This window comes from Botrytis cinerea, chromosome 11, assembly GCF_000143535.2.
Source record: "Botrytis cinerea B05.10 chromosome 11, complete sequence".
Lineage (NCBI taxonomy): Eukaryota > Fungi > Ascomycota > Leotiomycetes > Helotiales > Sclerotiniaceae > Botrytis > Botrytis cinerea.
The window spans coordinates 1,053,006-1,065,963 of NC_037320.1; the positions used below are offsets into that span (position 1 = coordinate 1,053,006).

Consider the following 12,958-nt stretch of genomic DNA (forward strand, 5'->3'; position numbering starts at 1 on the left):
TCGCATGGGGAATTTAATGGCCATAGCAACTCTACTACTGTCTTGAGAGGTTAGAATGTTTGATTTTGACGAAGTTTGGCTAGGCGATGCTAACATAAGGGTCGTGGTGACGCTGCTGGCTTCTATCTTTCTGGGGGGGGAGGGTCCGGGGCTTTTGAAACGGTTGGGTGAGGTTAAGGTTAGGAGAAGAAGATGGGGTAGTAGTATTCTGGGGAAGAGGGCGGGGAGATTGAGAAAGAAGTGTGGGATACCTACTAGGTTCTGAGGATAAAATTCCGAAAAAGGAGGAAGGATCCGATGGGAACTTAACGATTGTATAAGCAGGGCCGGTTATCGGTTAATTCTTTTGCCTACTATTATCTAGTTCCAATCTAGGCATCGAACTCTATGACGCCAATGTAGTTTCTTAGCAGGTCACGCGACCGATCACGTTATAATGTTGATGTTGATCAAGCGTGGACTATTTGGGAGTCGAGAGTCATGCTTTTGGTAGTCTGCAAACCATGTGGTGTTTTTAAAGATCCCGATTGGTCCGAAGTACTGATATGACATAAATTGGAAACTTCTTGCAGAGATTGACCACTCAACTGGTAGGCCAAGTAAACTCCAAGATATAGTGCTATATTACCATGTTCTAGGCAGTTTTTAGTAGGCTCAACTTGTTGCTCTTAGTCAGCAATAAGCGACGCCTGCAAGATCGTTGGACTTTATTTCAACCTCGAATAGTAGACCTCGTCAACAACGTGAAGTGCCACATCGAATCTCGATTGATTGTAAGGTTGCTTTCAAAAGCCGAGTCTTGGTATCTTTTTCTCGGGTGATTTTTATTGTCTATCGAGTGAATGGCAATAAACAGCGGCTTGTTCTTTCCTCTTGCCATCTTGGCCTTTCTTCTTGTTGCTTGGCTCCAAGACATAGAACATTTTATCGATGCTCTAGTGGCGGAGCCATTCGTTGCTTAGTTCGGTGCCATTTGATAAGAATATACAAAGTGCCATACCATGGTAGCATTTCATTCATAGTCGCGGGGTATCATGTATATAAACTTTGTGCTTCCAAGATATAGCCTCTTGGTCATTGTAGTCTATAGATAAGTATGGGTTCGTATCCGTGCCAATTGTGGTACATTTCTACTATATATAAAGGACATATTTCCCCGAATGTGAAAGTTTTAATATATTCAATAGACATATAATCCGGTCCTTCTAACCATATTTCTATATATCTTTCAGGTCAATTTTGCCCTGTATGATCTCATATTCCTATCGACACATCCTATCATTACTCCATCACATAATACGACATGGCTAAAGGCGACATCATTGAAGAAGTTTCAGGGCAGTCAAATAAGCCTTTGTCTAAGCCGGCTCATGCATTAGAGTACGTGCAGGTTGCACATGAATTGGAAGCAAACCTTGAGGATGGTCTCACAGAAGTTGAAGCAGCAAGACGTCTTGAACTATATGGTAACAATGAACTTGATGAAGGACCGGGTGTTCAACCAGTACAGATTCTTATTCATCAAATTTGCAATGCAATGATCTTGGTTTGTTTACTCCTATCTATATACTCAATTTCTCTTACTCACCCAGGTGTATTTATAGGTCCTCATATTGGCCATGGCCGTGAGTTTCGGTATCGGCTCATATATTGAAGGCGGCGTCATCTCGGCAGTCATATTTCTGAATATTGTAATCGGCTTTTACAATGAGTTCAAGGCGGAAAAGACTATGGATTCTTTACGATCCTTGAGCTCACCTACGGCACATGCTGTGAGAGGAGGGGAAATTCGATCGGTATCTACCGTCACAATTACTATTGGTGACATGGTTGAGGTCAAAACCGGTGACACAATTCCAGGAGATATGCGGTACTTGCTCAGAACACCCCCTTCGTCCTTAGTATATGCTAACAGACGGTATATAGATTAGTTGAAAGTATGAACTTTGAGACCGATGAGATGATATTAACAGGAGAATCGCTACCCATTGAAAAGAATGCAAATGCAGTTTTTCCTGAGAATGCCAGCGCGGGTGATCGTCTTAATGTTGCTTTCAGCTCCACTACTGTCACTAAAGGTCGAGCACGCGGTATTATATTTGCAGTGGGTATGAAATCACAGGTTGGATCAATTGCCGTGAGTCTTCGACAGCAAAGACGTAAAGTCCGAGAGGTCAAACGTAACGAGGATGGCAAAGCTTTGCCACACCGATATGCACAGGCTGGCCTCCTTACCATGTTTGATTATGTCGGCAATTTTCTTGGCACAAATGTTGGTACTCCATTACAAAAGAAGCTGGCTCAACTTGCCTGTGGGCTATTCATCGTCGCCGTTATCTGTGCAATTATTGTGTTGGCTGCGAACGGATTTTCCAATAACCAGGAAGTCATCATTTACGCGGTAGCCACAGGACTTTCGATGATTCCGGCTTCACTAATAGTAGTCTTAACTATTACCATGGCCGCTGGAGCTAACGTAATGCACCATAGACATGTGGTTGTTCGCAAAATGAATGCACTGGAAGCACTAGGTGCTGTTACTGGTAAGATGCCTTTCTTTTCTCGCAATAATATTCGATGGTTAACTAAGCTTTGGCAGATATTTGCTCGGATAAAACTGGAACCCTTACCCAGGGCAAGATGATAGCGAAAAAGGTATGGTTGCCCGCCAGGGGAACCTACTCAGTTGGTGATTCTGATCACGCGATCAACCCTGAACATGGAGATTTGTTTCATAGCGAAAAGTCTCCGTACCAAGCCCGCAACGAAAAGGATGAAGAAAAAATGGACTCCTTCTCAAATTTTCTACAAGACAACCCCGAGCTTCAAGCGTTCCTTAATATTGCGTCAATGGCAAATCTTGCCCATGTCCATAAGAGCGATGACGAATGGAAAGCAAGAGGTGACCCAACTGAGATCGCAATTCAAGTCTTTGCTTCCAGATTCAATTGGAACAGGGAACGATGGACATCCGGAGATGCCCCTCAATGGAAACAAATTGCCGAATTCCCTTTCGATTCGGATGTCAAGAAAATGTCGGTTATCTTCAAACATGAACAATCCGATAGCGCAGAGGTTTTCACAAAGGGCGCAGTCGAGCGGATTCTTTCATCGTGCTCACAAATGAGAATGCGAGACGGAGAGGTCGTAACGATAGACGAAGGAATTCGCGATGATATTCTCAACAATATGGAGGCCATTGCTGCCGATGGTCTCCGCGTGTTAGCTTTGGCTGGTAAACCATGGGAACATTATACCGGAATCAATGCTAAGCATGAACGTGCAGACGTGGAGAAGGATTTGATATTCCATGGACTGGTTGGCATTTATGACCCTCCGCGCGTAGAATCTTTAGATTCGGTGCAAAAATGCCACCAGGCTGGTATCAAGGTTCATATGCTCACTGGTGACCACCCAGAAACAGCTCGTGCTATTGCAGGACAGGTAGGAATCTTACCCCAGGATTCTTCTACAATAGGACAAGCTGTTATGAACGCGATGGTTATGAAAGCAAGCGACTTCGACAAGCTCAGCGATGGAGAAATCGATGCTCTCCCAATGTTACCTTTGGTAATAGCACGTTGCTCACCACAGACAAAAGTTAGAATGATCGAGGCTCTTCACAGAAAGGGAAAGTTTGCCGCTATGACAGGTGATGGTGTCAACGATTCTCCTTCACTGAAGAGAGCAGATGTCGGTATCGCAATGGGTGAAGCAGGGTCAGATGTAGCTAAGGATGCATCAGATATCATCCTTACGGATGACAATTTTGCTTCGATCCTCAATGCTGTGGAGGAAGGGAGAAGAATGTTCGACAACATTCAAAAATTCATCTTACATTTGCTGGCGCAGAACATTGCTCAAGCCTGCACACTTCTCATCGGTCTCGCTTTCAAAGATAATATGGGAACTTCAGTCTTTCCACTGGCGCCTGTGGAGATTCTATGGGTGATCATGATCACATCGGGTAAGTTTTTTTGCTGAAATTGTATATAAACCACCGTTTGCTAACACAATAAAATTCAGGTATGCCAGATATGGGTCTTGGTTTTGAGGCCGCCGCACCGGATATCATGAATCGACCACCTCAGAACGGTATATTCACCATAGAAATAATGGTCGATATGTTAGTCTATGGCCTCTGGATGGCAGCTCTCTGTCTGTCCGCGTTCTCCCTCGTTCTTTTCGGTTGGGGCAATGGTGATCTCGGTTTTGAATGTAACGATCGTTATTCCGATCAATGCGATACCGTTTTCCGAGCTCGAGCAACTACATTCGTCTGTTTAACTTGGTTCTCCCTCTTCCTCGCTTGGGAAATGATCAATATGCGAAGATCCTTCTTCCGCATGCAACCCGGAAGTAAAAAGTACTTTACTCAATGGATCCACGACATCTGGGCAAACAAACTTTTGTTCTGGGCTGTCGTTGCTGGATTTGTAACTGTATTTCCCACACTCTATATCCCTGTTATCAACCGAAAGGTGTTTAAACATGAGGGTATTAGCTGGGAATGGGGGATCGTGTTTGTCGAGTCTTTCCTGTTCTTTTTGGGCATAGAGTCTTGGAAGTGGGTTAAGAGGGTTTATTTCAGGATCCGAGCAAAGAAGACAGTCGGTGAGACAAGCAACGAGGATAATGAAGACCCCGGAATGGCGATCATGGAGATTTTGAAGGCGCAGAGTACACATATTACTAGAAAGGGGACGAAGGCTCATCTTGAGTATTCTGAGAAGGATGGAGATTTGGAGAGTGGCAATGGTAGTATTTAGAGGGTTTATTTGTGTTGCTAGGGCGTTCGGTGTATTAGAAGATGAGGCATGTGCAAAGGATCCAAAAGGCTTCTTCTTCTTCTTCTTCTTCGGAGGTGGACGGAATTTTCGTAGAGGTTTGGTATACGGCTTTAGATATTAATACGCGCGCGAGTGCAAAGTACATGTAAAATTGTAATTTATCAATTCAATTATAAGTTATCCATATCTACTCGAATGTAATAGATGTCTTTGATTTCTTTTCTGCTTGCTTTTCTCACAAATCAACGTATGAGAGATTGTTTTAGAATTGATGTCTAACAAATCTGGCAATTATGATAGTCCGTGTTAATGATAAACCATGCGAGATTGTGTTCTTGAAGTTTTATTCTTTGGTGAAATACGAACTCTTTATACCTTCTGTGAAGCTTCTGGATTGTGGGGGCGAGTTATTGCTAATTTTGACGGAATACTCGGCTCCCTTTCATCCCTTTTATAAGATGATGCGGTCTCACTATGTCACCCACCCTCTTTAGAACCTCAAATAAATAAATTGGTGGAGTAACGTACTTTTAATTGATTTGGGATAAGATATGACCGAGTGAGTGAGTAATTAATATAAGCAGAGAAGATTACACCCGGTGAGAGGTAGAAAAGCCAATGATGTTTTGCCAAAAAAAAAAAACGAACGTTTCCCTGGCGTCCTGCGAAGTACAAGGGGTTGACACTCTGCTTAGCGGCGTAGAATCCTGAATGTCGCAATGGGATGCTGACATGTATAAGCTGCATAAGCCTAAAGAGGCGTGGTAACCCGTTAGTCTTTGTTAAGACTCGATGTCACTTCTTGGGGTTGTAAGAGTCAGATTGCACTGTCGTCGGACACTATTGGATACGGTCATAAAAGTGTGAATCATTAAAAAGTTGCTATACTGTTTTGCATAAATTGAAATCCTTCATATCATCCAAGGAGCCCAATATTCTGCTTCCCATGACGAGCAATATCATCATGCCAATGTCGGATATCGAAACTTTGGTAACAGGTCCGGCTGCACCGTATTTTTCATGTCCTTTCCGAAACGACACGCCGTGAACGCCGTGAAAAAAAAAACCCCCAGACTTCCTGTCCCGTCTACTGCACGTGGTGTTGTATAGGGCCTATGTAGTCATAGACCAGTCTAGCTGTTGCAATCTCATATCCCTTCCGAACAAGAATGTGTCGTGCCAATCTCCGCTCGCCTTTGATTTTTTCAAATCCCCATACCTGTGATAAGTCAAGTCAGTCATGATACAGCTTATCAAGCAAGGAAATGGCGTGAAATACTGTAACACTTGTCCAAGAACCAGTCGAGGATTCAGTCTTGTCCTGTATACAATCCCCCGAAACCGTCTCTTCTAACCATCCCGATTGCAAGAACTTCTCGCCTTCTTCTATATTCGCAGTGGGAATATATCTGCTTCGCCTCCGTATGTTGCCCCATATGCAATCTTTGTGTTCTCGCGTATCCCAATTTAATCGTCTTATCTCGGTCGTAACCGCAAGTCCCACGCCCGCCACATTATCCATCATGATAGTCACCAGCCCGTTTTCATCTTTTGATTGAGTGGCATGGATAGTCACATCTGCAAAGGATATCGCGCGCCGTACAAGCCAATTTACACTCTGGAGTCGGAGAACATGTTTAAGTGGGTCCGAGAGGCGTTTGTTCTAAGAAAGTGCCAAGAAATACTTAGTCAGCACAAGCGTGCAACTTTTGAAGTCAGTGTTTAACTTATCGTTTACTTACAAGAAACCAAGATCCATTGATATCATGAATATGTTTTTCTTGGGGAGCGGCCATTTTTCCTCGATCAGATTGTGAATAAGTTTCGATTTCTTTGGTAATATGAAGACATTGTGTACATTTATAATTCGACTCTGCAATACTTGGGCAAGACGTTGTTAAAGAATCTCATATTTGTGCCAAGTGCATGTAAGCGCTGGCGACAAGCCCTGTCACAATGCTACTTTTAACGCCATTGGCATGGGGGTGTCTATTAATTTATGGTAAGAGGAGGGTAGTATTCCGTGCTCGTCGGCCCAAGATTTCGAATCCTTCGAGTCTGATTACCATATTCGTTCTTGTGCTCCGTATTTTAGTTCGAACTCTATGTACCTATGTACTCGTCACCTCGTTCGTTCATTCCTCAACTTACGAGCAATGGTATTGGTCTTTCAGTATCAGGTCTGAGATTAGTCTAGACATGGATTTCAGTTTGACTCCACATAGCACCTACGTTTTTAGAGTCCATGATGGCTTCTTTGGATGTAAGTAATATGTGTCTTACCGGAGTTGCTCCTGTAGCACTGAGCAATATGAATTCCTGCAATCTTGGCTTCTTTTATAAGTTCTGTGTGCTTTGGAACTGCACACACACACACACACACACACACACACTCTCTCTCTCTCTCTCTCTCTCTCTCTCTCTCTCTCTGATTTTACAGTCACAGATAATAAAGAACAGACTCCACCTCAGTCCTATACCCCAACGCCGGAATGCGAGATTACACGTCTGGGAAGTTCAGAACACTGTGGAATAATTGTCAGCAAATCCAAGGTCTCTACATACCGATAATATGTAAGCCAGGATATTACTACCACAATGGGGGCCAAGAGCAGATTCTATGTCCTCCGGGTAACCACTGACTTGTTGGATCTTTCGGGCCCACCCAATGCGATGTGCTCTCTTTATGACATCCAGGTAGTTCACGAAAATTTCCATTCCTTTGAATATTTATAGTGATCGTTGTTGATATTCCCCTGGCTGTCATTGTTATACTTGGATAGTCTGACCGGCCGCGGAAAAGTATTCACAAACCTACGAGGGAAAATCTAGCACTTACAAGCTCTGAAAAATTAGGGTTGATGATGGAGAACACTCTATATGAGCAGCTGGACGAAATGAAAGCAGGAAATGTTGACGTCGATTTCGAGCCCTATCATGCAAGCATACAAAACTTCATTGCATCCCTCGAACGATGTTTTAGTAAAGGCGCCTTGAGTATTTCGATTGCCTTCGATTATCTAGGACTACGTTTGAAAAGCGAAAAGACAATATTGCAGGTGTGTCTAGAAAAGTAGAATTGGGCTCAACGTTGGCCGTAAAGGGTCCTTCTGGGGCTGGAAAGTGCGAGTGTTTTGCTGTTGAGGTATTCTATCCCTTGATACTAAATATTCTAGCTCGTTTCATCCGATCAGTGATGAGGAACTCAAAACCATCCCGGGCAAAACTCATGTGAATGGCGATGCCAGGAGTATGTCGGAGTATGTGTGCTGCATGCAGTACTCTGAAATTCAGTGCTGACCAGGCTAGATTCAAGAAGATTATTGGTTATCTTCTACAAGATGATGCTATTCTTCCTGAACTTACAGTGAGGAGAGCATTCTTTATTCTGTGAGGATACACCTGCCTTGAACATTGACAGAGAATGAAGTTAGAAGTCATGTCGATGATCTTCTCTCTTGTCTTGGGCTTAGCCACATTAAAGATACCCTGGTGGGTGGTCCAGGCAAACCCGTAATATTAGGGGGCCAGCTAAAGCGTATAAGTATCGGAATCGCACTTGCCGCAGCCCCATTAGCCCTCAAACTCGATAAACCTATATCTGGACTGGACGCCACAGTCGTCTTGTCTATCACTGGACTACTAAAAACTTTGTATATGCTTGGTGTTGCTGTTATATTTATTCTACATCAACTTCTTTCAGTATGTCATCTCTACTAATTCTTGACAGCATCTGTCTCTTGATGTGAGTCGATCTCAGGGCATAGTCATTCTGTATATTTCATTGGAAAGACTTTGTCAACCATATTTTGGCTGGCATTATCTGCTTTACACTTCACATTGTTGCATAGGGTTCTAGCAACACTGAGAAACTCATTCAGGATCTTATTGGCCCTTTATACTCTTCAATTCTACTATTCAAACTTCCGAGCATTCTACACTATATATGATGGCTGCTTATATAGGTATTCATGGCCTTGCTTTATGTGTCTCCGTGGTCACACACCAAGAAAAAAGGTCTCTAATGGCAATGACTATTGGTTTGATCATCGAGGTTTTCGGGGGTTATGGTCCTCCTCCTCTGTCTACGATCAAATTATGGCACCTTGAATGGTTATGGAGACTGTGTCCCGGGGTGATAACTACTTCATTTGCTTAAGCTTTTACCAACCTTGATCGAGACATGGCTTTCGGAAGCTTATTTTTATTCTTATAACACCCCATTGAAGTATCTTTATGATGTTTATTCTGCTGCTTTGTGGACTGGATATACGATTAATCGACTTCGGCTCGAAGTGAGGTAGATTATTCAAGCCCTTTTTACATCTTAACCCAGACTAAAACTCCATAGCATGCTGCTCATTATCGGAACAGCTCACCAGCTAATAGTATTCATCGGTCTAATTGACACAAATCGATACATGCAAGTATGATCAAAGTGATAAGGGAGATTTTAGATCGTTGAAAACTGTATCACAAAAGCTAGTCTACACTCACTATTCCGGTTCGAAAATATATTTTTGTCAGCCCTGCAAACTCTAAAGAAATTCCGTGCCACATGATTCTATTCGCTAGCCTAATCATTTTGAGTCCCGGTACTTTATTAACCTTCCCGGATACACGTCGAATTGTATATATGGATGTTTAAAGAAATTCGCGACCTGTTCCAACGGATATTGAATGTGACTGAGCGTCTATTAACCGATAAGTGGATTGATGCACGTCAGCGCACATATTGTTCTCCGCTGGGCCCCGTGTGTACCCATTTCCGTGTGGTGCGCGATTGTGACTAGGGATCCTAGGATTACATGGCTGGCTCGCAAAGGAGAAATCTCGTGACGGAATTTGGAGATGCACGCGGGGGTTTGTGTGATTCCCGACTAGCTTGTCCCAAAATAAAAGCTGTGAGTAATTTTGAAGAGCAACAAGAGGTGATGATGATGATCATACAAAGTAGTAGATTTGTGTACGACATGAGGATTTTGATTATTGTTGGCCCATTCAAAAGAAACAAAAATTGTTCATAAGCGAAAAAAAGAATTTCCCCTTCATTTTCCTGCCATGAAAAAACAAAAGAATTAAATGACCAGACTGGGGCACGATCCCAGGACCTTTCCCGATTTCAAGTACATCTCTAAGAGACACATTGTAAAGGGAATGTGATAACCAACTACACCATCCGGCCTCTTATGAGTTTGTGTTTGAGTTGATCATTTTTTATATTATATTTGTAATAAAATGGGATGCAGTGGATGATTTGACAGCCCCGCAGTGAGATCCGGTCCGCTGGAGAGTGGATCCCACAGTCTCTGACTACTCCGTAATGGTGGCAGCTGCTGTGTGCACCTCATAGTCTTTGGAAAATTCAATCAGCCCACGGTTGAAAGACAGGTAGACAATGATAGAACGATGGGTTTGCAGCAGTAAATGCGGTCAGATATTGTCTATCAGTTCCTGAACAAGAGTCCTAGGAATTCATTACCCTAGTTCTACATCTGTAAAGTCGCCGATTCACTCTGGTACCAAGTTGGTAGTGCTGTCCGGATTTGTTTTCCAACTTATTACATGTACATGCAGCCTCAATGTTTGATGACGTACAGATAGTCTGTTATTACTGCGTTGGTTTTCATCTGGGTGTTCATTTTATCCAATCCTACCTTTTGACTTCATCATTCTATTTCCACACGCACCGCGTTACTTATCCACCACATGGTCTTCCGGGGTTTCATATGTGATTCCTAAAAAGCTTTACACTACGCTGAAAAGTTCAGACTTTATAGATCTAATGAAACCGGATGTATAGTGCCTGGTTCCAGTACAACATGGTTCTCTTATAGTTTATCTATACTATGGCATATACTTGGGCCTCAGCCCTCAGCCCTCATACTTTTGTTTGACTATACTCATCCAACTCGTCTCATCCTAGTAATCTCTATATCCATTCACTTACTTGAGTCAGCCATTCAAGACTTATCACCGCCCATATATATTGGCCATGAATCACTAGCTCAGTGAAAGCGTGTTCAAAGAATGGGGTAAGAAACGGCTACTAGGCTCGCATCTGCAATAGTCTAGCCTAGAACAGAGTACGCAAGAGCTCTCATCTACGCGTTTGAGAAGATGCAATCCTTGAGAACCTCTCAACCTCTCAACCTCTGAATAGTCTCAATCTTTTAATCAAGTTCAAGTCAGAACCTCAAATTATTGCAATGCGCTCTGGACTACTGAACACTCTGATCACACCCTTCGGCTCCAGATGAAATAAGGTTCCAAATTTCCAGGTCTAGATATCACGAAGGCATTCTCCAGCCCATCGACTAGAGTAGTTGCCAAAACCAGATCGCTCAAATGTTACATCACTAGCGCGCAATCACATCTATCGACATCGAATGTCCGAAGAAAGGGAGAGGGGAGAAGTATAACACAGGGCTTATTGAAATTTTACTCTCAACGGAAATCCCGCTATGATTCCATCGAGTCTATAACAAGTTCCCCAATCTGTGAGTAGGCAACCAAAAAAGTCCAGCCTTCTGCTCTCCTCTCATTTCCGCAAGAACAACGGCAATATATATCACTCCAGGAGTTTCCGGCAATGTGATTTGCAGAGTATGTATGTTCAAGAATCGTCAATAAAACGGAGCAAGATTTGGATTCACTGCACACAGCCCAGGTTTATACATCTACATTTGTGCACAATAAATTCCCGAAAACTTGAAGAGATCATTTCGTTCGACTTACGTCTATCGATCGATTCAAACAACGTCCATACAAATCGAATCAAACCTGTTGCATATCACAACACAGATGAAGCATCGACTTCTTTTGACCTTGCACCAGAAAATGCGCATATACCAGCCTCGTCCGTCACAACAAAATACCTCGCGAGCACATTTCGAAAGCTAGCTTCTCTGATCCTAAAGACGACAGCAAAAAAAGAGGAAGATTTTCACTCTTCAATATGATATTGTTTTGTCCAAAGCTATGTTTTAGCTCTAATGCAGATATCTGTAGATAAGCCATAAACTTATGTGTCAAAGCTAGAATTTATCCGTAGGGGGTACGCAGTGCGGCACAGCACTATCAATATGTGATGAACATATGACAATATGATGACATCGATTTGTAAGTCTTACCAAGTCTCCTACTTCAGATAAGAAGGATCTCCAATCCTTAGAACCAAATCGTAAGCAATCGTAATCACTAGCGAATCCCAAGTCGTTGATTTCAACAACCCTTCGTACCACAGAAAATGCCTCTTCCAGAAACCTCTCTGTCAGTTCGCGGCGGCTGCAACTGCCGAGCCATTCGCTATGAAATCCAAATTCCATCGCTCGATCAAAGACCGTTCCACCCCTACTCGGACACAATGAAACCAGGAGAACATGTCCACTTACCTATGATTGCTATCGATCATTGCAACGACTGTCGCCGCGCCACAGGCGCCGTACTTCCGCTTTGGCTCTGCTCGCCAATTGATTATATCAGCATCTCGCTTCTTCGTCGATCTGCGACATCTCAGCCCTCGTCTATCAAGACTGCAGGAGAGGGCGACAAAATAAGTCTTGCAAGTAGAGAAACTTGGAGTTCTGCTGAAGAGACATTTCGACCCGGGCTATCGGTTGATGGTTCATTCTTGACAGCTTATATATCATCTGAGGCTCGCACTCGGTATTTCTGCGGTCGTTGCGGGACCAATATTGGATATCGTGTCAGTCCGATGCCAGAGGGATGGCCTGAAATGTTGGATGTTGTGATGGGAACTATCGATAGGGAAGATCTGGAGTCGGATGCTATGATACCTGAGAGAGCTCTGTGGGTGGACCATGGAATTGGCTGGGTGAAAAAACTAGCCACGGAGGGACTTGGGACAATTCCACAGCATTCTCGTACGAACGTAAGTTTACGGACATCAGAATAGTTGAGACGATTGGTTTGTTGGCGTGTATGATCGATTGAAGAACCAAGCTTTGTACTTTCTAAGCATGGCGTGTAGCCAGCCTAGTGTACTGGTGCATACCTTACGAGACCACTTGCTCCATCTCCAGAGCTATACTTATACCAGAGCTCTATCCACACTAGTCGCGACCACTTTCCCTTTCCCAGACCGAAAGACTTTCATAATTCACAACTCATATTCATATTCACAATTCATATTCCCCACCTACCCA

General features: G+C 43.3%; 3 protein-coding genes across 4 annotated transcripts; 2 read left to right on the forward strand and 1 right to left on the reverse strand.

Annotated features, from left to right (window-relative positions):
* Positions 1–1,167: 1,167 nt before the first annotated feature.
* BCIN_11g03050 (hypothetical protein) lies at positions 1,168–4,974 on the forward strand. Its single transcript, XM_001556762.2, has 5 exons — positions 1,168–1,546; positions 1,605–1,870; positions 1,927–2,543; positions 2,600–3,967; positions 4,027–4,974. Exons 1-5 carry the CDS (start codon positions 1,304–1,306, stop codon positions 4,767–4,769), a joined length of 3,237 nt encoding a protein of 1,078 aa, XP_001556812.2. The 5' UTR covers positions 1,168–1,303; the 3' UTR covers positions 4,770–4,974.
* A 660-nt stretch (positions 4,975–5,634) lies between these two features.
* BCIN_11g03060 (hypothetical protein) lies at positions 5,635–6,664 on the reverse strand. 2 transcript variants are annotated; one of them, XM_001556763.2, is made up of 3 exons: positions 6,533–6,664; positions 6,070–6,453; positions 5,635–6,009 (listed from the first exon to the last, which is right to left on the reverse strand). In XM_001556763.2, the coding sequence occupies exons 1-3, from the start codon at positions 6,584–6,586 to the stop codon at positions 5,878–5,880; spliced, it is 570 nt and encodes a 189-aa protein (XP_001556813.1). In that variant the 5' UTR covers positions 6,587–6,664; the 3' UTR covers positions 5,635–5,877. The 2 variants fall into 2 exon arrangements, with proteins under 2 accessions (XP_001556813.1, XP_024551731.1); XM_024695929.1 differs by lacking the exon at positions 6,533–6,664 and having other exon boundaries at positions 6,070–6,454.
* A 5,299-nt stretch (positions 6,665–11,963) lies between these two features.
* Positions 11,964–12,929, forward strand: BCIN_11g03070 (hypothetical protein). Its single transcript, XM_024695930.1, has one exon. It carries the CDS (start codon positions 12,040–12,042, stop codon positions 12,706–12,708), a length of 669 nt encoding a protein of 222 aa, XP_024551732.1. The 5' UTR covers positions 11,964–12,039; the 3' UTR covers positions 12,709–12,929.
* The last annotated feature ends 29 nt before the right edge of the window (positions 12,930–12,958 follow it).